This window comes from Papio anubis, chromosome 10 (assembly GCF_008728515.1).
Source record: "Papio anubis isolate 15944 chromosome 10, Panubis1.0, whole genome shotgun sequence".
Taxonomy (NCBI): domain Eukaryota; kingdom Metazoa; phylum Chordata; class Mammalia; order Primates; family Cercopithecidae; genus Papio; species Papio anubis.
This window is the reverse complement of record NC_044985.1, coordinates 108596322-108621770: the sequence shown is the minus strand read 5'-3', so window position 1 is coordinate 108621770 and position 25449 is coordinate 108596322. Positions and strand designations below refer to the sequence as shown.

The window sequence follows — 25449 nt, the reverse complement described above, 5'->3', positions numbered from 1 at the left end:
TAAAAGAACCATATTAAATGACAAACTCTTATTTTCTGATTTTTTAAGATTGTGTAACATCGTCCTTTATCCCTGTCAAGCCTTTCAACATGATGGCTCAAACAGAACCCACAGTGGAGGTGGAAGAATTTGTTTACGACTCAACAAAGTATTGTCGGCCTTATAGAGTATATAAAAATCAAATTTATATTTACCCCAGACACCTCAAGTATGATAGTCAGAAATGCTTCAACAAGGTATGATATAAGTTTCTGAGATATCATCTTTTCTTTTCACCATATTTAGACCATATACGATAGTTCCTGAATGTGCAAATACAAATTACTATAGGGCAACACTTTGTCATAGAAAACCTTTTGGAGAAAATGTTTAGTAAGAGGCAGAGATGAGTTTTATCTTAGAAGTGTTTAAGGATGCAGTTTTGTAGCATATTAATCATCTTTTCTAAATCAGTCTTAAATAATTTTGTTCTAGACCATTTTTTTTAGTTTCTTAAGATATTCTAAAAATAGCATGCCTGCCCCCCTTTCAATATGAGCTTTTACTTCCCTTTTAACTACACTCTCCAGATCCTTCTGTTATTTCAGAACATCACGGATAATGTCACAAGAAAATGTTGGATATTTTACATTTTTCGGATTTAATTAGAAGCTACTTATTTTAGGCACTTGGATTTTTTTATGTTATTTGATAGGAAATTACAATTTCATTTTTTCTCTCCATAATTTCAGGCACGAAATATAACTGTGTGCATTGAATTCAAAAATTCCGATGAAGAAAGTGCCAAGCCCCTGAAGGTAAGCCAAGTCAGCAAAGGCACCCAGCATCAAGGGGGAAGGCAGGTGCAGGGATTCTTTCCACCATTGTGGGGCTTTTTATGTGAGTGTGGTTGAAAGAGCAGTAATTTAATACATTTGTTTTAGATCTGAAATGTACCTGATTTAACAGTCATCATTAACTAGATCTGTTAGAAATCCCAGTCTCATAGCTCTTTTAGCTTTTCATGACTTGGGAAAAAAAGGACACATTTTTTAAATGAATAACCATACATCCAACATCTGATGATGACGAAGTCTTTCATTACGAGCTGCTTATCATGAACTTCTGGCCCTCTAATGTACACACAGTATTCTTGTACCTTTTGTTCCCAAATATTGACTCTCTGCTTCTCCCATCTAAAAATCAACAATCTCCAAGGTAAATGCCGAGACTCCCCTGTGGAAGACATTGCCTTTTTCAAAGATTAGCCTGCCTCTCGGTTCAGCGTGCTTGATTAAAAACAGAACTCCCAGCCGGCCCTCGTGTGGTCTGCGCAGAAGCACTGCTGCATACTGGCCCAACGTCTAACGCAGGGGCCCGTGGGATGCCCACAGTTATGGAAGGTGCACGTGGCCAAGTGCCTGAGGAACTGGAAAAATGGCTCTGGGAAGTCAGTCCCGGTTGCTGATCACGTGATTTAGTATGCTCCATAAAACTGTGAGGTTTGCAGGCACTGTGCTGTTTCACTCTACAAAGCTACAACTGGATGGCATTTTTTAGAGTTCATATTTGATATATAGTATGCAGTTTTTATTTTAGGGATTTCAAACAACATAAAGTAACCCATAAAAACTGAGGGGGAAATTATTTGTAGTGGGCCTGCTGCCGATCTTACCAGCTTCGGCAAATCAAAGAATGAGGTAGTAGAGGACAAAACTAATTTCTAACTAACCCCCACCAGTCACTGTGGTAGCCTCTTAAAGCAGTCTGTCTGGTACAAACTGAGTCCTCTAATTTGTAGCATTATTCAGAAGAACAATAATCAATTTGAGTGACTGAATTAATCAGGCACAGTAAAGAGAGTCTTTAAAAAACAAAAAACAACAACAACAAAAAAAAAACTCTTGAGCCACTGTCAGCATCCACTGGCACCAAACTCCAAAATAGCGTTAGCATCAGGAGAGAAAAATTCAAGTGAAATATAATTGTCAAGCAAACAGAGGCAATGATCAGATGGCAAGCACATCTGCCCTGTAGAGCAATGTTTTTACATGGAAAATTGTAGAAAAGAAGAACAATCACAGGTGGGTCCCCGGCTTCACTGCATTCTAAAATACTACACAGAGATAGAGCAAAGTCAAATGTCAGACGCTACAAGAGGGGTCTTGAGTTTTGGACAAAGGGGGCTTATAAGTTATAAGGAAGTGCCATATCATAGCCCCTGGCCTGATTCGGGGCTGGACAGAATAGTAACTTACTGTGGTGGAAACGGAAACCAGCCCTATCCCAGAAGCTGGCGTGTCAGGGGCTGGGGTCCAACCAACTCTTGTGGTTGCACAAGACCTTAACTCTAGATCAGAGCTGGTTCCATGGGGCCTGTATTACTCTGTTCTCACACTGCACTGGGTAATTTATAAAGAAAAGAGATTTAATTGACTCATAGTTCTGCATGGCTGGGGAAGCCTCAGAAAACTTACAGTCATGGTGGAAGGGGAACAGGCACGTCTTACATGGTGGCAGGCGAGAGAGAGAGAGAGAGAGCACCTGTGTGAGAGCAGGAAAAACTGCCATTTATAAAACCATCAGATTTCTTGAGAATTCATTGACCATCATGAGAACAGCATGGGGGAAACTGCCCCCAGGATCCAATCACTTCCTTCCCTCAGCATGTGGGGATTATAATTCAAGATGAGATTTGGGTAGGGACACAAAGCTTAACCATGAGGGCCTGTTCAGGAAGCCATTCTACAGGAATCAGTCTTAAACAAGTTAGCCCTTATCCCATGTAAATCGAGAGTCGGATTGGTCCAGGTGATACCCATGGGCTAGGGGAGGTCCCCAAACACTCACTATTGTCTCGGGTCATTGTCTGAGTCATTGCTATTGTCCTGGGGTTGGTAACTGAAGAGTTATGGCCTTTTATTTCACTCAGGGATAATTTCAGACACTCATAATTGTTTAATTCATAACTTTTTAAACAGTGTATTTAGGACCCCAACCCCAGCCGGTGAACAGGCTCTTGACACTGTCACAAGAAGGATTTCAAGGATGACTCAGAAAATAGTGAAAGTAGTTTTTGCGAAGCAAAAAGTACACACTCAGGAAAGAAGAGTGTGGGTGTACTCAAGAGAGCCATTCGTCTGCAAGAAGGTTTAGGGCTTCTATCTTTAGTTTCTTTACATTCATGAAGATGTCTAAAGAAAGGTGACGATGTATCAGAAATGTGGTGCCACCTATATTTATAGCAAACATGGGTGTTTGCAAAACTGCCCAGGTGCTGGTGGAAGTGTAATTTAGTATGTTAATGGGCATATAATGAGGTCCTGGGAGAAACCTAGGTCAAATCCAGCACCATGCTGGGTACAGTTGGTCTTGGCCAGCTTGGCCCACATCTTATTTTTTAGGGTCTTATTGGCCACTGACTTATGGAGCTATTTCAACAGTATCCTTTTTGCTAGTCATGTGAAACCTCTGCCTGGAATTGTCTGTTCTCCTGTGGCCACCCTGTATTACTCCTGTCTCACAGGTATTTGGCCCTGGTGTATTATCTATATGATGAATGAAAGCCATCAAATTATCTTCAGCAGCTTTCACTGTATAATAAATGCAGGGTAGTAGGCCAAAGAAGTTAAAAGTTAATTAGATGCCAGCTTAGCCTGGCAAGTTATCACAAAGTTTGCCATTGTCCCAGGGTTGGTACTGAAGAGTTGTGGCCTTTTTTTCACCCAGGGATAATTTCAGACACTTAAAATTGTTCAACTCATAACTTTTTAAACAGTGTATTTATGGAAAACCTGGAGGGACCATCTTCACCTCAGCCGCCTACACAGCAGTTCTGCACCACTCTCAGAATCCAGATTTCTCAGATGAGGTAAGAGCCAGCCCTCCACTGTCCCCCGCAGCTCCTAAGAAAGGTGGGTGAATGGTCAGATAACTGTGTAGTGAGAAACACTCTCTCTAGACCTCATTAGACTCAGGACATGCCTTGGCCGATGTATACTTACCAAGATTTCTAAACTATATTAATTGACAGTTGTTCCAGGAGTACATTGCAAATTCATGTATTTCAGGACAGGAGTGACCTTTTAAAAAAATGGGATGCTGGCCAGGTGCAGTGGCTCACGCCTGTAATCCCAGCACTTTGGGAGGCCGAAGCAGGCAGATCACCATCCTGGTCAACATGGTGAAACCCCATCTCTACGAAAAATACAAAAATTAGCTGGGTGTGGTGGTACGTGCCTGTAATCCCAGCTACTCTGGAGGCTGAGGCAGGAAACCCACTTGAACCAGGGAGTCGGAGGCTGTGGTGAGCCGAGATCACACCACTGCACTCCAGCCTAACAACAGAACAAGACTCCATTTCAACTAAAAACATTAAAATTTAAATTTAAAAAAATATGCTTTTAGTGCTGGCATATATCTTTTCTTCTTTTCTTTTTCAGTGAATTTTTTTTTCTTTTATTTCACTAGCTAGTGAAGAGATTGTGTTAAATAGCTTTACCAATGAATGGCAGCATTTCATGTCATAAGGAAGAGAGCAGAGAACTAGAGCCTGAGCCAATTACATTGCTTATGACATGCCTGAACTTAAGTGAGCTTGGACCCTGTCATCTCTAAACATGACAGGGAACAAGCCTTGCCCTGGCAGGCTTTCAGGACTCTTGCAGTGTGCCAAGCCTCAAGCTAAATTCCATGCACACATCATCTCCCTTAATCCCCACAGTAATTCCAAGAAGTTGGTACTATTATTACCTCCCTATTTGATGGATGAGAAAACTATGGCTCAGAGAAGTCAAGTAACTTTACCAAGGGTACATAATAAGTGAGAGAAATCAAACCAGGCCATGTGACTCCAGAGCCTGAAGCTTCACCCTTCTCCTCTAACACACAGAAAGTCATTGGGCTCATGGTCAATTACTATACACATGTTAGCTTACATTACAAACAACTTTAGACAAACAAATTTCAGTGATAAAATTTAATTTTTAACCGTAAAGTGAAGGTCTGACTAGTGCAGCCTGCTGATGGGATGCCTGAGATTCATAATATCACACCTTTTATAGGCATTTTCTATGGCTGCTTTCACACATTACCAGCATTTAGCAGCTTAAAACAGCATGCAACTGTTATCTTACTGTTTTGTTGTTCCGAAGTCTGAAATGGCTCACAGGGCTAAAATCGAGCTTGCAGCAGGGCTACGAGCCTTCAGGAGGTTCTAGGGAAGATTCCAGTTCCTCTCCTTTTCCAGCTTCTAGAGGCTGCCCACATTTCTTGGCTTTTGAGCCTTCCCGACAATCCCATCACTCTGACCTCAGCTTCTGTTCTCACTTCTCTTATGACTCTGCCTTCCTCTTATGAGGACCTTTGTGATGACACTGTGCTCATTTGGAAAATCCAGGATAATCTCCCCATCTCATGGTCCTTAACTTAATCACATCTGTTAAGTCCTGTTTACCATGTAAGGTAGCATATTGGCAGAATTAGAACATTCAGGACATCTAGCGGGTGATGTCTTTCTGCCTCCCACACTGTGCACAGTAATCATTTAAAAACTAATTAAAGGAACACCAATGAAACACCTGCCTGACATTATTTCACTCTTCCATGTACATTTAGTGCTCCTTAATTTTTCCCCCACAAATTCAGGACAGAAAGTGAAATACAGTTAAGGGAAAACCATGATCACATTACAGAATATTTACTGTTATCGGTTGACCAAAGGGTCAATCGGTTGACAAAACCCATCTGGAAGATGCTTTTTCTGTAGATATATGATTTTTTTAAAAAATTAATATTCTTACTGTTCTTAACTGTTTTAATCTTTCTATTCTCATGTGTTTCCTGGAAGCCTCATGAAAGCCATGAGCTTTTTCACATGAGAATATGTACAATTCTGGGAACGACTCGGTTGCTGACATTGAGCTGCCTGCAGCTCACCGGAGTTCCAATGCAAAATGATCATCCCAAGATGTGGGTTCTTGTCCTGGAAGATCCTCTTACTGACCACACCACCTTTGCAGTAACTCAGAGCCCCCTAACATGTGCAGCCCTGGTTCCTAACACTGCACCATGCTACTTCACAAGGCCACTGGGGACAATGAAATGATGACGTACGTGGCAGAGCTTTGAAAACTCAAAAGCACGATAAAATGTAGAGTTAGTTGAAAACATTTCTTTCCAGAAATAGAGAGAATGCCCTTCATTCAGTATATTTTATTTTCATTCGAAAGCATTATTTGTATAGCTACAGCCTGGCCACTTCCCAAAATGTCTCATTAGCTGTCACAGTAACACAGATATGTTTGTTAGTTTTTAAAAAGAGATCAATTCCATGCCAAAGCTGCATCATTTACTATACCATATTACTCAACAATGTGCATATGAGTTGCCTGGGGATCCTATGAAAGGGCAGATTCCAATTGAGTGTGCCTAGGTTAATGTCTGAGACTTCAGCCTGGGCAATAAAGTAAGACATCTGTCTCTACAACAAGAACAACAACAAAAATCAAAAAGTTAGCCAGAGGTCATGGCCAGCTGCGGTGGCTCACGCTTGTAATCCCAGCACTTTGGGAGCCCGAGGCGGGTGGATCACAAGGTCAAGAGATTGAGACCATCCTGGCCAATATAGTGAAACCCCATCTCTTCCAAAAATACAAAAATTAGCTGGGTGCGGTGGCGTGCGCCTATAGTACCAGCTACTCGCGAGGCTGAGGCAGGAGAATCTCTTGAACCCAGGAGGTGGAGGTTGCAATAAGCTGAGATCATGCCTCTGCACTCTAGCCTGGTGACAGAGCAAGACTCCATCTCAAAAAAAAAAAAAAAAAAGCCAGAGGCCAAAGCTGCAATGAGCTGTGTTCGTACCACTGCACTCTAGTCTGGGCAACAAATGCGAGACCCTGTCTCCAAAATGAAAAAAAAACTTCTGTATTTCTAACGAACTTCCAAGTGATGCTTATGCAACTGGTCCCCAACCACACTTTGGGAGGCACGGACTTACTGTTTATTCAATTTGTGTCCCTTAATGACAGTTCCTCGATGTGTGTCTTATCTATATTCTGCAGTTACATCTGTGTGTGTGTTTATGCATATGTATGTGCATGTATTTAATCCATACCCTAGTAGCATGAATTATCTAATGAGAAACACTAGGTATTCTAAATTATCATCATCCATCACAATAAAGAAGTAAAAATATCAACATGTGAATAAATCACTGCTAGCAGAAACAATATTTATTGAGCATTAAATCAGTACATCCAGCACTGTTAAACACGGACCTAGATTTCAGTTAAAGAATTTTTACCCATGGTGTGGTTGCTCATGCCTGTAATCCCAGCACTTTGGGAGGCCAAGGAGGGCGGATCATTTGAAGTCGGGAGTTTGAGACCAGCCTGGCCAACATAGTGAAACCCCATCTCTACTAAAAATACAAAAATTAGCTTGGCATGGTAGCACGTGCCTATAATCCCAGCTACTGGGGAGACTAAGGCAGGAGAATTGCTTGAACCCAGGAGGCAGAGGTTGCAGTGAGCCTAGATCACGCCATTGCACTCCAGCCTGGGTGACAGAGTAAGACACAGTCTCAAAAAAAAAAAAATTAAATAGAATTTTTAAAAAAAATTTTTTTAAAGCTATGCTTTGTCTTGCTCTGATATTGGGCAAATGATTTTAATCTCAGTCCAACTATGGTTTCTTTCCTTGCAGGTGAAAATTGAGCTACCAACACAACTCCATGAGAAACACCATATTTTGTTTTCTTTTTATCACGTCACCTGTGACATCAATGCAAAAGCTAATGCCAAAAAGAAGGAGGCTCTGGAAACATCAGGTACTGCCAGGAAGAAATCTGAGGCAGAGTCACATGTCTTCTGTTCGAATTGGTTTGGAGAGCATCTTCAAAGCTCTGATTTATGCAATTATTTTTCATGAAGTTTAATATTAGTAAATAATAAATAGCGTTATTGTGACTTCTTACCGTGGAGGTTTGTACTCAGAATTTGTGTTTATTATTCTTTTGCACAGTTGGATATGCTTGGCTTCCTCTGATGAAACATGATCAGATAGCTTCTCAAGAATACAACATTCCAGTAGCAACAAGTCTGCCTCCTAATTATTTAAGCTTTCAAGATTCTGCAAGCGGAAAGGTACTGAATAATGTATAATTCAAGATTTTTAAAAAGCACAACAGCTTAATGGCATAAGATTATCTTCTTTCTCTGCTATTTAAATTAAGATCATAGTGTATACGTCCCTTGTAGCTATGAATCAAGCGTACCTATGCCACATCTCTTGTTTAGCTTATGGCCACTGGAAATGATCTGTTAAAAATGATCCCGATATCATATTGGTCTCATCTACCAATAGTGCTAAGTGTATTTGCATCTTTTATTTTCTCCTCTATGGTGACATAAGATTAATGGATCAGAACAGCATATTAACATAAACTAAACAATCTATTTATTTTCTTTCTCTCAAATTGTCACAGTGACCGTAAACAAACTTTATTTTGCAGCATGGTGGGAGTGACATCAAATGGGTTGATGGTGGCAAACCACTTTTCAAAGTATCGACATTTGTTTTATCAACAGTAAATACTCAGGTGAGCATGTTGACCTGAAATAGTAGCATTTTCTCTAACTCACAGCATCATGAGGTAAGTCCCATATTTACAGGATGAGACTAATCATTTCCTGAAGTGTCAGAAAGGCAGGTGTTTGAATACTACAAAGGAAGAATGTTAAGGGCATAATCTGATGCCTCCCTCAAGATAGATAGAATGTCCTAATCCCTTAAGCCCACATACCATAAAACTTCAGACCAAAATACCAGAAGTGTATTTAATAGGATCACACTGCCCTTGGAATATGGCTTGCTTCTACTGACAACACTCATGTGTTAAAAATGTTAAATGTTAAAAACAAAGGCCAGGCGCGGTGGCTCATGCCTGTAATCCCAGCACTTTGGGAGGCCGAGGCGGGCAGATTACCTGAGTTCAGGAGTTCAAGACCAGCCTGACAAACATGGAGAAACCCCGCCTCTACTAAAAATACAAAATTAGTCAGGCATGGTGATGCATGCCTGTAATCCCAGCTACTCCGGAGGCTGAGGCAGGAGAATCTCTTGAACTCGGGAGGTGGAGGTTGTGTTGAGCTGAGATCGTGCCATTGCACTCCAGCCTGGGCAACAAGAGCGAGCCTCTATCTCAAAAATAATAAATAAATAAATAAACAACAAACAAACAAATACTTCAGATCTTTACCTGAAAACCAAGTCCAATCCCCAATGCCTTCCCAGGGCTCACCTCATGGGAAGGCCATGAGGTTGGCAGAACTGCATTTGAGAACCACCCCACCTAATTTCTGGCTCCATGACCCTGGGCAAGTCACTTTACCTCCGATATCCTTATTTCCTCAACAAGGAATGATATCAACAGAGTCTCTGCTACCTAAGGTTGTAGCAAATGTGATCCAAAGGAGAAATATTTCAAAATGTGATCAAAATGAGAAATACATCATGAACTGCAAAAGTCAATACATGTATAATTATTACCATTGTTAAATGACCACAAACTCATTCCTTCCGTGGCAAAGCAGCTTATTTTACCACAATGTGAGTTTTCTGGCAACAGATATAAACTATACATTATTACAAGTACATAAAATATGTATTTCTCCTTTCTTAGGTTTAATGTGTATCTGCTTTTCATTTTTTGCTTCATGCTGCTTTATCTACAAGCCACACTTGATCCATAAGAAAAATGAAATAATCCAGGCATCATATATACATTGGACCAAAATTTCTCTCGGCAACCTCTGAGGCTTCAAGTCCCATTGACTTCTTATCCCTAGCCCTGAACCCACAACTATTTAAACCCATCTTTTCTCTGATGCCATCAACCCTGGTCAAGTTCCACAAAACGCTCAATGTCCACCAAACCCTATATTTTCGTATATCTCAGCAGCTCCTCAGTTTCTCTGTCTCATGCTTCCAGCTGCTTTCTCCAAAGAGCTGGTCTCTAACTCACCACAACACACCCTCTCTCTGCCTTGACTTTCATCACCCACATGCTGGCAGCATTTACCTTAGTTTTCAAACACCCAAGGCCCTGCAGCCAAACAATATCCACCTGGTTCCAGGAAGACCCAGTGATCCCTTTGACATTCAGCCCCTCTTCAGTGGGGAAGAGAAGCTCTCCCACTTACCCTCCCTATTACGAACCATATCATGGGGGGTGGACACCCTACATGATATGGGGAGTAATTGTACTCCCCTTCCCTGCCACCCCCCACCGCCCCGCCAGCTATTACGAACCATATTGCAGGGGGTGGACACCCCCCCTTCCCCTTGTTGGTCTGGTTGGTTCCTACCCATCCTTCAGATCTCAGCTCAATTGTCACTTCCTCTAAGAAGCCTTCCCTGTTCCCTGACCCAACAGACAAAGCTGGGCCATCTTGTCACTCATCCAGATGGCACCTGCTTTGTGTTTGAAGTGCTCATCAAATGGGATTACATAGGTGTGTGTGGAAGTAGTGGTGTCGTGCTGGCCTCCCCACCTTAATGGAAGGTACACAGAGGAAGGGGTTGGGCCTTCCTTGCCCTCTGCTCTGTCCTCCCTCGGTGCCTGCTAAGAGCCTGGCACGCAGTCAGCTTTCCATAAACAATGAGCAAATAGACGAATCAATGAAGTGATACTTAAAAGGAAAACAGCTGTTTCTAGTCAAAAAAGAGCTACATTTCGAAAACAGAAAATAGCACGCGCGCACACACACACACGCACACACATAGTGACCTGAGAGAAATGAGGGAAACCCAAGCTACAGATGCCTTTCTGGAATCATAGAAAGCCAGAGAAACATTCAGAGTATGTCCTCACACAAGTTCTTTATCTCACTGCCTGACTGTGTAGCTCCCCTCAGGGCAGAACATGAGAGAATTTTCCAGGTACCACCTTCTTCAGGAAATAAATTTCAAGTGTTATAGTCAGTTTTATCCTAAGATATGAGTTGTGGACTTCTAATCTGGGGCTAATTCAGGCATTCTAAGCCTGAAAATATGCCCCGTGGATATTAAAGAGTACGCATTGTCATGTGTGTCAAGCATGGCATGGAAGAAATTGGTGGAATTCTATGGAAGAAGCGGGAGTGGGAAGATAAATGAGGAAAATTTTTCTCAACACAAAAAGCACAACCAAGAGAAGTAATTCTCCAGCCATTGTCATGTGGTTGAACAGGACAACAAAACCTCTTAGAATGAAATAGAAGAGTGGGCTTTGTAGTTTATGCAGAGCCTTCACTAGGCCAGCAATGTCCACATCAAAGCTGTGTTCCTCAGACTCCTTAATAAAGCATTTGCACTTCAAGGCATCAATCCTACAGAAGTGCTTACCTCACATCACAGTGGTTTATGTTTGTAACACAGTTTACGTGTCATCAGAAATAAACTTTTTTTTTTTTTTTTTGCTGTTGTAGGATCCACATGTGAATGCATTTTTCCAAGAGTGCCAAAAAAGAGAGAAAGATATGTCTCAGTCACCTACCTCAAATTTCGTCCGCTCTTGTAAGGTAACATGACATGCAAGCAGTTTCAGTGATCTCCAGGGTAAAAATATGCAAAGGAGACATTTATATTTTCCACTGATTGGTAAACTGGGAGATGATTATTACTCAAGATTTTTAAATACCTTATCAATTCAGAGAGTAAATGATTTTATTTCGTAATTTCTGAATCGTTTCTGTTTCTTGACTTAAAAGACAGGCAAAAATCAGTTTCTTCCGAAATAAAAATAATTGAAAATCAGAATCAATTTATTTTAAATTAGTTATTAAATCGAGTCCTTGCAACATTGCCATCATGCCTATATTCCATACTAATTGCAATAAAGAATAAAGCCAGATAAAGGTGGGCTACAGTGCTCATATTCAAGTTCTGAAAAAAATACCAGCAGAATATACTTTATTTTTTTCTAATGTATTCATTTTTTAATTAACAAAGAAAAATTATATGCCTTTATTGTATACAGTATGATGTTTGGAAATATGTATACATTATGTGACAGCTTCATTGAGTTAATTACTGTATTTGTTATATCACATTCTTATAATTTTTATGGTTATAACACTTAATATCCACTCTTTTAGAGATTTTCAAGAGTATAGCCCGTTTTTATTAACTATAGTCACCATGTTGTGCAATATTCCTCCTATATATCTAACAGAAATTTTGTATCCTTTGATCAGCATCTCCCCAGCACTTCCTCCCTAGCCCCTGATAACCACCATTCCACTGTCTACTTCCATGAATTCAACTTTTTTAGATCCCACGTATAAATGAGATCGTGTGGTATTTGTCTTTCTGGGCCTGGCTCATTTCACTTAGCATAATATACTCCAGGTTCCTCCATGTTGTTGCAAATGACCAAATTTCCTTCCTTTTTAAGGCTGTATAGTATTCCATTATGTTTATGTACCACGTTTTCTTTACTCATTTCATCTGTTGATGGACACTTGAATTGATTCTATATCTCAGCTGCTGTGAATCATGCTGCAATAAAGATGGGAACCTAGACATCTTCAGCATACTGATCTCACTTCCTTTGGATATACATCCAGTAGTGGGATTGCTAGATTATATGGCAGTGCTATTTTTAATTTTTTGAGGAACCTTCATATTGTTTTCCATAGTGGCTCTTCTGATTTACATTCCTGCCAGCAGTATGCAAGTGTTCCTTCTCCTCCACATCCTCTCCAATAATTATTATCTTTCACCTTTTTTGATAACAGCCATTTTAACAGTTATGAGGTGATATCACACTGTGGTTTTAATTTGCATTTCTCCAATGATCAATGATGTTGAACATTTTTTATATATCTGTTGGCCATTTGTACATCTTCTTTCGAGAAATGGCTATTTGGGTTCCTCACCCACTTTTTCATTGGGTTATTTGTTTTCTTACTATTGAGTTGTTTGAGTTCCTTATATATTTTGGATATTAACCCTTTCTAAGATGTATGGTTTGCAAATATTTTCCTCCATTCAACGGAGTAAAGTTGTCTCTTTACTCCATTTAGTGTTTCCTTGGCTGTGCTGAAACCTTTTAGTTTGATATAGTGCCACTTGTCTGTTTTCACTTTGCTGCCTGAGCTTTGAGGGTCGTATCCAAAACATCATTGCCCAGTCTAATGTCATGAAGTTTTTCTCCTTATGTTTTCTTCTCATAGCTTTATCGTTTCAGGTCTTGAATCTAGGACATGCTTCAAATTTAATTGATACCCTTTTTATTCTGCCAATTTACTACAGAACTTATTGAATGTGGAAAAGATTCATGCAATCATGAGTTTTCTGCCTATAATTTTGAATCAGCTCTTCAAAGTTCTGGTACAGAATGAGGAAGATGAAATAACTACAACTGTCACCAGGTATCCGTAACACAACCTTAAGAGAAGAGACTTTATAATCTGTAGTTACACAAACTCTTAATTATAACTAAACAGTCATCTACTGTTGTGTGTTTACATTTCACTTGAACGCATCTCTAATTTAAGCATTTTCCACTCTTCACTCCTTACCTTCTAATACCTTATTATTAGTAGTAAAGTGTTAGACCTCTTTTTCTTTGGTTTTTAAATTAAAATTTTTATTTTGAGATTCATATGCAATTGTAAAACATAATTCAGTTTCCCATGTGCCGTTTACCTAGTTTTCCCCACTGGCAACATCTTCCATACAGGTGTAGAATCATACAGTATAAATTTTTGAAATTGGCTTTTTCACGAAACATAATTCTCTGGAAATTCATCCAGATCATTGCATCTATCAATAGTTCACTCCTTTTCATCACAGAGTAGTATTCCATGATGTGGATGCACCACGTATGTTTAATTATTCACCTGTTGAAGGACATCTGGAGTGTCTCCAGTTTAGGGCTGTTATGAATAAAAGTGCTATGAACATTCATGTACAGGTTTTGTGTAAACATAAGTCTTCGTTTCTCTGAAGTAAATGCCCAGAGTGTAATTGCTGGGAGACAAGGTGGTTGCATGTTTGATATTTAAGAAAGTGTCTGTTCTCCAGAGTGGCTGTATCATTTTGCATTCCCACAAGAACCTTTTTTTAAAATACTAAATTTTTTAACTGTTCTCACTTTAAATTTGGCTATACTGACTTCTTCCAACATCTCTAATCTGGCCAATGCCTTCACAGATCACAGTTTCTTCTTTATAGAGATAGTGTTTTGAATTAATTATTAAATTTATATTTGTGCTGTTCATTTTTTATAAAAACTTAGTCATAGAATTCTGGGAAAAAAAAAATGTTACTTTTGGCATTGAAATGTTTCCAGTATCTTTCTAACTCACAGGCCTGTTACTGACCTCTTTCTGAATGAGGGTTTTTAGCCTAGTTTTTAAAGCAGAGCCTGAAATTCTGGACAATTTAAATATCTCTAATGGCTCCACAACCATCCAGTTCTGGACCCACATTAAAAGCCCCAACTGTGTCTTCAACTCATGCTCTTTTCAGCATGTGAATGTGTGTCTGTGTTGGCAAGACTCCTAAATATTGCAGCAGATAGATCTGTTGAAAATTCTGAGATATTCCTGAGCACCATAGCCATGGAGTTATAGTGTTAATGTGAAAAAAGAAAAAAAAAAAAGCCGAAAAAAGAAAAAAAGCCATGGAGCTATAGTAGTGTTCATGTGAAAAAAGATCCACCTGTACCATCACTGCTACTGGAAACCCCAACCCAGCTACGGGAAAAACAAAGCAAAACAAACCAACTACATCTTAACCTAATTACTTCTTCCAAAAGCATATATACTGCCCATAGATCGGAAGGCAAGCCCTTTTCAAATGAAATATGATTATTAATTTGAAGTTAAAAGTCTAAAATTTTAATGAGGCACTAAAAGTAATAACTTTTGCAAAAAAGATAATGTCAAAAATGCACAGACTGTAATTAGCACATTCAACTTGGACAAAAAGTCTCCATTGTGATATTACAACACTACTTATATCTTTGTGTTTCAAAGTTTCAAAGTTGGAAATGGCTCATTGATGGAAATGGTCATCGATGCTATAGATATTAAATGCCCAGTATTGGATATGGGGGTGAGAAGGGCAAGGAAGGAGTCAGAGATTGGTTCATTCATTCACCCGGTAACTATTAAATACCCAATTTACGAAGCACTGTAATGACAAACTAAAGCGGGATTTTTCTGCCCTCTCCAGAAAGGCCACTGATCAGCTTTGCTTTTCCAGGGTTCTGACCGACATTGTGGCCAAGTGCCATGACGAACAGCTGGATCATTCTGTCCAGTCATATATTAAGGTATGAAATGCCTCTTGGAAATTGCTCATATCCCTTGTGCTGTGTGGCTTGTCTCATTTCCTGTGTGCAGTAAGTGGGAAGTTTTCTCCCTTTAACTGAGTGGCGCCCATCACAGTAATATCAGGAATTCCCCTTAGCTACTTAGAATTCCATCTCTTTGCATTAATGGGCAAGGTGAATTTTTAAACGTATAAGTAATGTGTACCTGTGCAAATAAATAATTAAATGGGGAGAGAGAGGAAAGAAAAAGATAGAGGAGAAGACTCAAGTGCTGTGCTTTTGAAGTCAACATTACAAGTAAATGAGATTCCTGTGTTAATTTAAGGAAGACTTTCCTATTGGTTTGTTGAATGCTCTGTGTTTCCTCTGCAATGCTTTCTTAGCTCTTTCTATTGTTTTCTCAGGCATTATTTCATTTTCCCAGTTACTGTATATTTGTACCTGCTTCTGGTATGTTAAGTCCTTTATCTTCTGGCATGAACCACTTGCCCATTCCATAATGTGCACTGCTTCTTCCAGTGTCCTATGTCAAGTGTTCACTCAGAGATGCTTCTATTCTCATTTCCAGTTGGCCTGTGGATTAATGCCAGTGAACTTGTGATGATGTTTGTGTTTTCGTAGTTCCCACCTAAATGTCATCCTCTTTAATGAAAAGAGAGAACCCATCCAGAAATACAGAAGAGTATCTTAAATTACTTTATAATACATAGAGGATCTAAATATCTAATCTTTTTCCTATGCATAGATTAAATCTTTTTGAGACACAGCTTTTTCATCAAAAAACTATATTCTCTTAATATGTATGCACAGACAGATACTAACATATTCAAGATGTCTAGAAACTTGTTTTTTTAAAAAAATTGGCTTGGTGTGGTGGCTCACGCCTGTAATCCCAGCATACTGGGAGGCCGAGGTGGGCAGATCACGAGGTCAGGAGATTGAGACCATCCTGGCTAACACAGTGAAACCCCATCTCTACTAAAAAGACAAAAAAAAATTAGCCAGGCGTGATCGTGGGTGCCTGTAGTCCCATTACTCGGGAGGCTGAGGCAGGAGAATGGCGTGAACCCAGGAGGCAGAGCTTGCAGTGAGCCAAGATCGCGCCACTGCACTCCAGCCAGGGCAACAGAGCAAGACTCCATCTCAAAAAAAAAAAAATCCTCGCTCCCATAAAAGGAAGTAACCAGAACTTGCATTCTGGAGAGAACCCCTCTAAGATACCATCTGGAAGGAAATATTTTTCGTTAACAATTTTTATATCCATATGTTTTCTATCTGTCAGAAATGTTGGTTGTCTTCCCAAATACCAAAGTATGAGTGTGTGCCCTTTTTAAACATAGGCTACGTGCCGAAAATAGTTATTTCACAATAATTTCTTACGGTATAATTTTACCCACTAAGATCCACATCTCAGTTGTGAAAAGCCAGTTCCACCTACACATGCCTTGTTAGTTTGCTCCCTAAGATAGGGTCATAGCTTAGTTTTATAGAGTATCGATGAATTTACCATTCAACAGAATCACCTCGAGAGGTTTCACCCTCTCAATGCTTACCCCAATGTTTCATTTCAATCCTTAAAGGGACTGAGAGAGAAAGAGAAAAAAAGTTCTTGACCCATCTTATACACAGGCATCTCCATTTCAACACATATTATTTTCCTCATGTCAGTGAAATCATTGAAAATTACTTTAAGAATTCTCCTGTGTTGTGACTATTTTTGTGATTACCAAGGCTAGCTCTTTGTGAGTACCTCAAATCTCAGACTCTCTACCGATGATGCTCCTGGAGAGATGCATTAGAAATGCATCCTGGTGTGGCCCTTATTTTTAACCAGGATATCTGAAATACCCAATAGGACCATCTCACTTTATAATACAGGAGATTATCTACTTAGGTTGCTTTAAGTGATTTAAATCCAAAAATACACCTATGTGGAATTTTAGGCTGATAACAATTTTATAATAAATTTTAACATATCTAAAATACCTCCTAATAAATATCATCAACTCACATTTTACTCTGGAAAGAACACTAAGCTGGCAAGTAAGAGACTAGATTCTAGTCAATTCTAGACTGGAGCAGTCAGCCTCTCTGAACCTCAGTTTTCTCCTCTGTGATGTGCGATGAAATGACCTAAGGAACACTCAGCTCTATCATTCTGTGACTGGACTCAGCGCATGCTTGAATGTCCTCGAAAGATGTGACATTCAATGCAATTTGTATTTATTCAGAAGTTATCTAAACACCATTTCAAGTTCAGTGGTGCTAAATGCTGCTAACTCACTTCATCTACAATATTCAAAATGCACACATACACCATGCCTTTTTCAAAGATGCGTGGCTAAAGCCAGTCTAATTAAATGCCATGGTTAACAGTGATTTGTAGCACTGATGGGTTATAGTCAACATTTTAAAATAATATTTCAGTGCCAGTTTAAATGCCCTTCAGGCTAAATAACTGTGCATGGCATGAGCTCATTGATGACATTGCTCTCATCTGAGGTATAATCCATGAGAGGGAAAAATTGTATTACTCTTGATCTTATCTAGTTTCATGCATCCATTAACTTCATCTTTCTTCTTTGAGATGAGCTTGGAGAAGTCAAATCCCACCAAGACAAGTTAGGTTGCCAGTGTGCTACAAAGTTTAAAGAAACAGTTACAGATCCAAAAGCTCATGTGCCTCTATGTTAAGCCATTCATTCACTTTCCTGCCTTCACTCTCAATTATAGTGAAATCTGAATTGTGAAAATTATGAAGAAATGTCCTTCTATGAGGCAAACCCAACTCATAAGTGAAATATTATAATTCAGTAATAAGCATTTTATATTTGAACTTTATGGATGTGCATAAATTGATACTGATATTCTTAAGAGATGAAGAAATACTGAAAACTAGCCATTACATGCACTCAGTGGTGCATGCCAAAACCAATCTTCTGAGGAAAAAAAATAAGTATGCACCATTTGTTATCTTACTGATGGCCAATGTTCATGAACGCCTTGATAGATGTGTCTAAGCATGGGATGATAGACCCTGGGCTTGTGGGGAGCTCACCTACTGGCCTCTGGAAGGCACCAGCTTCCCCACTTGGCTATTTGAGTGGGTGCTCTACCCTTTCAGGATGAAGAATTGCTACCATGCCACCTGTTACCAATGGAGGAAGGAGAAGGGGAATGTGTCCTAAGTAGGTGGGTCAAAGCCCTCCATGTTTCCTTGAACGTGTTAAATGGCTCTCCGACTCTTTCTCTTGATTTCTACAAAGAGTTTCAAGGAGAGCTTAGGTGAGCAAGGCCGACTTCTGCAAAGCCCTAAATAGGAACAGGTGTGTCCTGCTCTTATCATTGGGCCTGCATTTATTTCATGGCAAAATCTGGCATGAGCAGATAATTTTGAGATATGAGTTATTCACATGGCATAGTTTTTGAAGCTTCATTTTTCAAAGTATTTAACTTTATTCACTTTTTGGATTTTCTTCAGTTCGTGTTCAAGACCAGGGCATGCAAGGAGAGGACTGTACATGAGGAACTGGCTAAAAATGTGACTGGTCTTTTGAAATCAAATGACTCAACAACAGTAAAGCATGTCCTAAAGGTAAGAATTTAAAGATGGTCCTTTAATGTGAGTACTAGGCATGGATCATGCTTATCCCTGGAAAATGACAGGAGTCATTGATGTAGACTGTTTCTCTTGCAGTTTCCAGCATTAAGATTCATATTGAAACTTAGCATATAAAGATACTAAGCAAAAGAGATCTATATCAAGACAACATACAAAAAAGTAGAATGGGCTGGGTGCGGTGACTCACCCCTGTAATCCCAGCACTTTGGGAGGCCGAGATGGGCAGATCACTTGAGGTCAGGAGTTCAAGACCAGCCTGGCCAACATGGTGAAACCCCATCTCTACTAAAACTACAAAAACAAAATTAGCCAGGAGTGGTGGTGCGCGTCTGTAATCCCAGCTACTCAGGAGGTGGAGGCAGGGGAATCGCTTGAACCCAGGAGGCAGAGGTTGCAGTGAGCTGAGATCATGCCATTGCACTGCAGCCTGGGCAACAAGACCAGATAGATAGATAGGTAGGTAGGTAGGTAGGTAGGTAGGTAGATAGATAGATAGATAGACAGACAGACAGACAGACAGATATTGTATGTTAGAAAAGAAGATGCATTGGAAAAATTATAGAACTGGTAAGAATTGGGCATTGTGAGTACTGAAGGTGTAGGGGAGAGTTGAAGTTTTAAATAGAGTGATCAGGATGTATCTGATGGAGAAGGTAATTCTTGAGTTAAAAAAAAAAAAATGTGAAGGCAAAGAGGGTGCTGGCCATGGAGATGCTCAGAGGGAAAGACCTGCATGAAGTCATCAGGCAGCAGCACGGCTGGTGTGTCTGCAGGAGACAGGGAGGACACTGTGGCTGGAGCCAAGTGAGCAGAAAGAAAAAAAAAAAAAAAGATGGAAGATGAAGTCATGGAAGCCACTGGAGGCTTGGCAGTTAGCACAGGCCTGGCTTTCCCACTCAGAGCAGAACGGGGATTTGTGTCATTGGAAGGTTTTGCACAGAGGAGTAATGTTTTAAACCAAGCTGACCTTAGTTTAAAAGAATCCCTCTGACTGCTGTGTTGAGAATAGACTACAGTGGGGTGAAAATGGAGACCGCAACCACTCGAGGGGCTATCAGAGAGGCAGGATCCTCTGCAGAGAGTCGCTGCTCAGTTAAAATACGGAGTGAAGAGAATGCTCGGAGAAGAACTGCATCTTCAGGAGATTGTGCTAATGATGGACCATGTGCTCTGGAAGGCGGGGCGGGCGGGTTTCAGGAGACGGGAGGCAGTGGAGTGTGCAGATACATAAGGGAACGTGTGGAGAGGGCAGCAGAGGAGTCAAGGTTTCATCTGTCATCAGACGTAAACAGGCAAAAGCTCAATTTCATTAGTGCTGGTGGATTCAAGGAAAATAGTGGAGGCAGGCCAGAGTGCTTAGGGGTGGAGAGGGGCAGGAGTCTGTTGAATTAAGAGACAAATGCTGGAACACTTGACATGATGGCTAAAAATATTTTGGACAAGATTAGGGAGAGAGGATTGCAGCAGTGTGCCTGGGATTCATTCATATTCCTAACAACATGTTTCACTTCTAATAGCCATTAGAATGCTGTTGGAGTGCTAGGATAGTATTGGTAGCCATTTCCATTTCTTCTTACTAAGAAGTGATCACTCCATTAAGCCATAGCTGCCTTTGTAGAACATCAATCCCTTCTCTTTTTGATCTGAGCCAGTCTTTCGGAATTAGGACTATGTTGTCAAAAGTTTATAGCAGCCTTGTTTGTATGAGCTTAAAACAGGATATAATCCAAATGCCCACTGACAGTAGAGCAGATAAGTACGTGGTGATTATATATGTCATGTGGTGACCATAGGTGATGCCCCCAGCTACATGCTTCAACATAAACAAACCATAGAACAGAGTTTGTTGAATGAAAAAGGCAATCTCAATCTCATAGATACATAGAGGACAGTTCCATTTATATGAAGATCAGTGGCCAGATGAACTAAATATCCCTTCATTGTATAAGTATTCATAGCAAAATTGTGAAGTAAAGGGAATGATTAGCATAAAATTTAAAACTGTTACTGTGGTGGAAGGGGTGGGAAGCAGAGAGGATGCAAGGGGTGCGTTCTTGAAACTGTACATATACAATATGACTTTTTGTAGCTAAGTGTCACCCTTAGGCCCAAGAAAGAAGGGTGCCCATCCTGGGGTGTGCTTTGCTTTTCTCATACTGCACCCATCCTCATAGGCCAAGGTTTAAGAGGAGCTAAGAGAATAAAGAGAGTAAGCCCACCAGGAGCCCCTACCTCCCCTTCTAGACCTGTAAGGAACCCCAAGACCCTCTTGCTGAAGGTCCTATAGGCGGATTCCCAGGCCTGCTTCAATCTCTGTCCCAAGCCCTCCAGGACCCCCAGAGGACAGGTCTTGATGCCTGAGTGCAACACTAGACCCCATTAAGGAGCTATTTGTGGCAGGGAGGAGGGTCGCGTTGTGGATAGCACTCAGATGTGCAGGCTGGACAGTTTCCAAAAGAGCTCAGGTGAACAAGGTCCTACCTCTGCAAAGCCCTAAGTAGGAACAAGTGTGTACTGCTCTTATCATTGGGCCTGCATTTATTTCATGACAAAATCTGGTATGAGCAGATAATTTTGAGATATTAGTTATTTAGGTGACATAAGTTTTGAAGCTTTGTTTTTTAAAGTACTTAACACATATGCACCAGGCCCCTCAAGGGGGAGGACAGAGCCTTGGGCGAGAAGAAAAGGGTTAGGCCAGGCCCTGTGCCCCCTAGGACCTCACACACTGGTGCGGCATTCCAAGGTGTTATGAAGTTTTGTTTGTCGAGGTAGGAGGATCAAATATATTTTATTTAACACCTTTTCAGCTTGACTTCCAACTTCTAGATATTTAGACATATGACCTTCCATTTTCACCCTTGCCTCTAACCTTTGAAATTTTAGGGGTGAGCCTGGTACAATAAAAAGTTTGTTTAGGTCGGGCTTGGTGGCTCACGACTGTAATCCCAGGACTTTGGGAGGCTGAGGCGGGAGGATCACCTAAGACCAGGAGTTCAAGACCAGCCTGGGCAACATGGTAAAACCCTGTCTCTACAAAAAACACAAAAAGTTAGCTGGGCATGGTGCACACATCTGTAGTCCCAGGTATCCAGGAGACTGAGGTGGGAGAATCACCTGAGCCGGAGAGTTCAAGGCTGCAGTGAGCTGTGATAGCACCACTGCACTCCAGGCTGGCAACAGAGTGAGATGGTCTCAAAAAAAAAAAAAAAAGTTTGTTTAGTTTTATTTCACTAAGTGAAACAACTAGAACATCCCTTGAATAAATATTTCATAAAATAACAGCTTAGTCAGTCATGCCAAGTAAACTTGTAACTTGTTTTAAATGTTTTTTGAGAGGATTGAGAGACTGAAATGTCTGACATTTACTTTTACCACTAGAACTTTGTATCCCATTTTATAGTGGGATACAAATCATCCCACTATAATAGAGAATATTTTACTGCTCTAATTCATTTAGTTTCAAAGAACACATTTTAACATAACAATGTTATAGTATATTACATATTACAAAGAAAAAAATTATCATTATTTTACTATAGGATAATAAATGTCTCGTTGCCTTTTTTTTCCTAATAGCATTCCTGGTTCTTCTTTGCAATTATCCTAAAATCGATGGCACAGCACTTGATTGAAACAAATAAAATCCAGGTAAGAACATCAGTAATATAATATTATAATATGTTTACAATATTATCCAACAATTGCACTAATGATTATGCTGTCATTAGTTCCATTTTTACTTGCTTTATAAACCTTAGCAATTTACAATAATTACTTTATAAGTAGGAGAAATGATTGTGTACATCTGCACAGGCCCTTCAGAAGCAGATACCAAGACAATATTGGAAATGCAAAAGACGTATTGGAGGGAAGTAACTATAAAGGATAAAAGGAACAGGAAAAAGAAATGGGAAAGTCTGATGCCTGTAAATGAAAAGCGGGAAGGAAGGAGGATTGGCTAGGAAGAGTCTCACAGTGATAAGGTTTTAGCTGGGCTAATGGGAAGTCTGAGAGCAAAGAGTTGTCATTAGAGGAACCCTGCACTGGGGAGGCCATCTGACTCTAGGACCTCTGCAAGCTAAGTCATTGACTGGGAGCAGCCTGGGGAGAGGGTAGCCTTGGCATGAATGCTGGAGCAGATCCCAAGATACAGCAGCTCTTTATATTCCTCCACTAGATTCTGTCTTGAAGAAACATTTGAGCAATGCACATTCCTGGCTGCCACAGTCCAAGTTTGCATGACATATTGTACATGTTCATGAATCTGCTTCCCCACAGTTCCCATGGGCCTCTCCTCCTGAAAGGAAGGAAGCTTAGAAGAGGGACCCTGATGGAATTAACTAAAGCCCCTGCCATGGCTTTTCAGGAGCCTACGTATTACTCATCATCTCCCGTCACAACCCTCCATTCCAGATCCCTCTCACCCTAGCTAGCAGCTCCAAAGGTCTTGGTGACTCACCTGGTGATGTAACCCAAACCCTCATTCTAGAGTGGTCTTGGCCTCAGGTCATCATACTGTACTCACACCAGAGTTGGTACATGTGGCCATTCATAGTTACAATGGAGTGAGGAAGACCAAGAAGCAGCCAAGTAGATCACCTGAGTTCCACACACATTTCTCTCAGCCCCCATTGTGGGTAAGGTCAAGGGAAGACCTTTGGCATTGCCCTTGCCCCACATGGAGAGTAAATCAGAACAATGCTGCATGAGGTGGGGTTGGTGGTGTACAGTGATGTTGTTTTGATTTACTCTTTTGGTGGGGGAGAAGCAGCGTCAGAAGCTTCCACCTGGCCTCTCCCTCTAGGCTACCTCCACGGACCAAGCACCCCATGGAAGGTTACTCCAAATGCCAATTTTACTAATACAAATTATACATTTGGGACCAGTTACATGACTATTGGGGGAGATCTTTGAACCCAATGGATCTACTGTTAACAGAACTTTAGTCAGGACTCCACTTTTAATCCCTGTAAGTGCCCACTCTATCAGGGTGATGCTTTTCACTTCTGGATATCAGTGTCAACTCAGATCCTGTGTCCAACAGTCCTTGAACTGTATTCCCTTCTTCTCAGTGTATAGTAGCCTGAGTAAATGGCTACAGGGCCCTTTGGAGAAGAACTGATAGACTCATTACACTACGTACCTACTGCATTGTTGCAGCAGGGGCTTTCCTTTAAGGACTCCATCACCTCTTCAGTCAATGTGTACCAGATCTGAATTGTGACTCAGGTCCAGGAACAGAGAAAGGAACCATGACTATTCATTAGAATGAACATCCTCATCTTCCAGTTGCCCATTCTTGCCTTCTTTGTTAATATGATGTACCACCATTGCTGGTTGCTGTCTGTTTTGTCCCTAGGAGTTCCAGGTATCATTAACCAGCTCTACAACTCCCTGAGAGTTGGTCCCTCTTGGCTTCCCCACCAGTCTTGCCATTTGTCATGATACTCACAGCCTCCTGGCTCCTAAGATTAAGCGTAGCACATGGCCTCTGTTGTTTTGGTGATCCCTGATCCCCATGGCTGCTCATGAGCCAACGCTGTGACTGCTGCTCCTGCCAACAGATGGGAAACGCCCCTGACTTTCTTAATGATATTGGTCCCCAGCACCTTCTTGATGGCCGTGGTGCATGCTGTCTTCTGGGCCTGCCTGGGGAACTTGATACGCTGGTGGATCTTCTGGTCTCAATTAATATCCATTCCCACATATCCATCTCTCTCCACCTCTTTATTTTTTCCTCTATCCTCTGCCAGGACAACCAGACATTTCCACTTCGCTTAAAGTAGGCCATCTCTGGATTCTCAGAGCAACCCTAGCAGTGAGTTGCTCATCCCGTGAGTCCTTATTTAATCCCGTGTTCTGAAAAAGCACCTCCATGTCAATGCATTCTAAGTTACCTGCCCTTACTTTCTGGCCCACATCCTCAATGTCCAGTTGCAGAGGTTCTGCCCTACCTCCTGGTGGTACATGCTAGCTAATTTTTATAGCCCCTTTGGGTGTATTCTCTTTCTTGCTTTTTTTAGGACCAGCAAGCACCCAGCTGGGTTAAGCTAGGATTTAACCTCCAGGTATTGTCCTGATCACCAGAAGGAGAGGCGGGACAACTCCTCAAGGGTTTGCCTGATTCCTAGCAGGGAGAAGCCTCTGCAATATCATCTTGCATGGGAGGAGTGCTGACACTTAATGGGGAGGAATTAAACTTCTGCCAGCACTAAGGCTTCAGGGAAGTATGCAGATCCACTTCCTCAGAGTCATCCATCCAGAGGTCCTCATCCACGCTCTAGGCCCCAGGTCTTTCTAACCACGGCCTTGATCTTAGCATGACAGAAATGCCTTGCTGGACCTTTAATTGTCTGTAGAGTTCCATAACTCTTAACTCGTAAATCCTGTGTTTGCTTTTCTGCTGTATCTGCTTTCCACTTCTGGAGATGAGAACCTCCTACCTGGGAGGGAGAGAAAATCTAACACAAAGATAAAAATGGTTCGTATCTCGCTGTCATTAAGCTCTACTGGGGTCAGG

General features: G+C 40.9%; 1 protein-coding gene across 1 annotated transcript in view; it reads left to right on the top strand.

The window, feature by feature from the left end:
- Positions 1-25449, top strand: part of DOCK10 (dedicator of cytokinesis 10) — a 281526-nt gene that overhangs the window by 192587 nt on the left and 63490 nt on the right. Inside the window, 11 exon segments of the mRNA XM_031651896.1 lie at positions 49-236; positions 732-797; positions 3758-3850; positions 7684-7807; positions 8002-8123; positions 8492-8578; positions 11448-11540; positions 13276-13394; positions 15235-15304; positions 18786-18899; positions 22506-22577. Of these exon segments, the coding sequence (XP_031507756.1) occupies positions 49-236; positions 732-797; positions 3758-3850; positions 7684-7807; positions 8002-8123; positions 8492-8578; positions 11448-11540; positions 13276-13394; positions 15235-15304; positions 18786-18899; positions 22506-22577 (1148 nt within the window).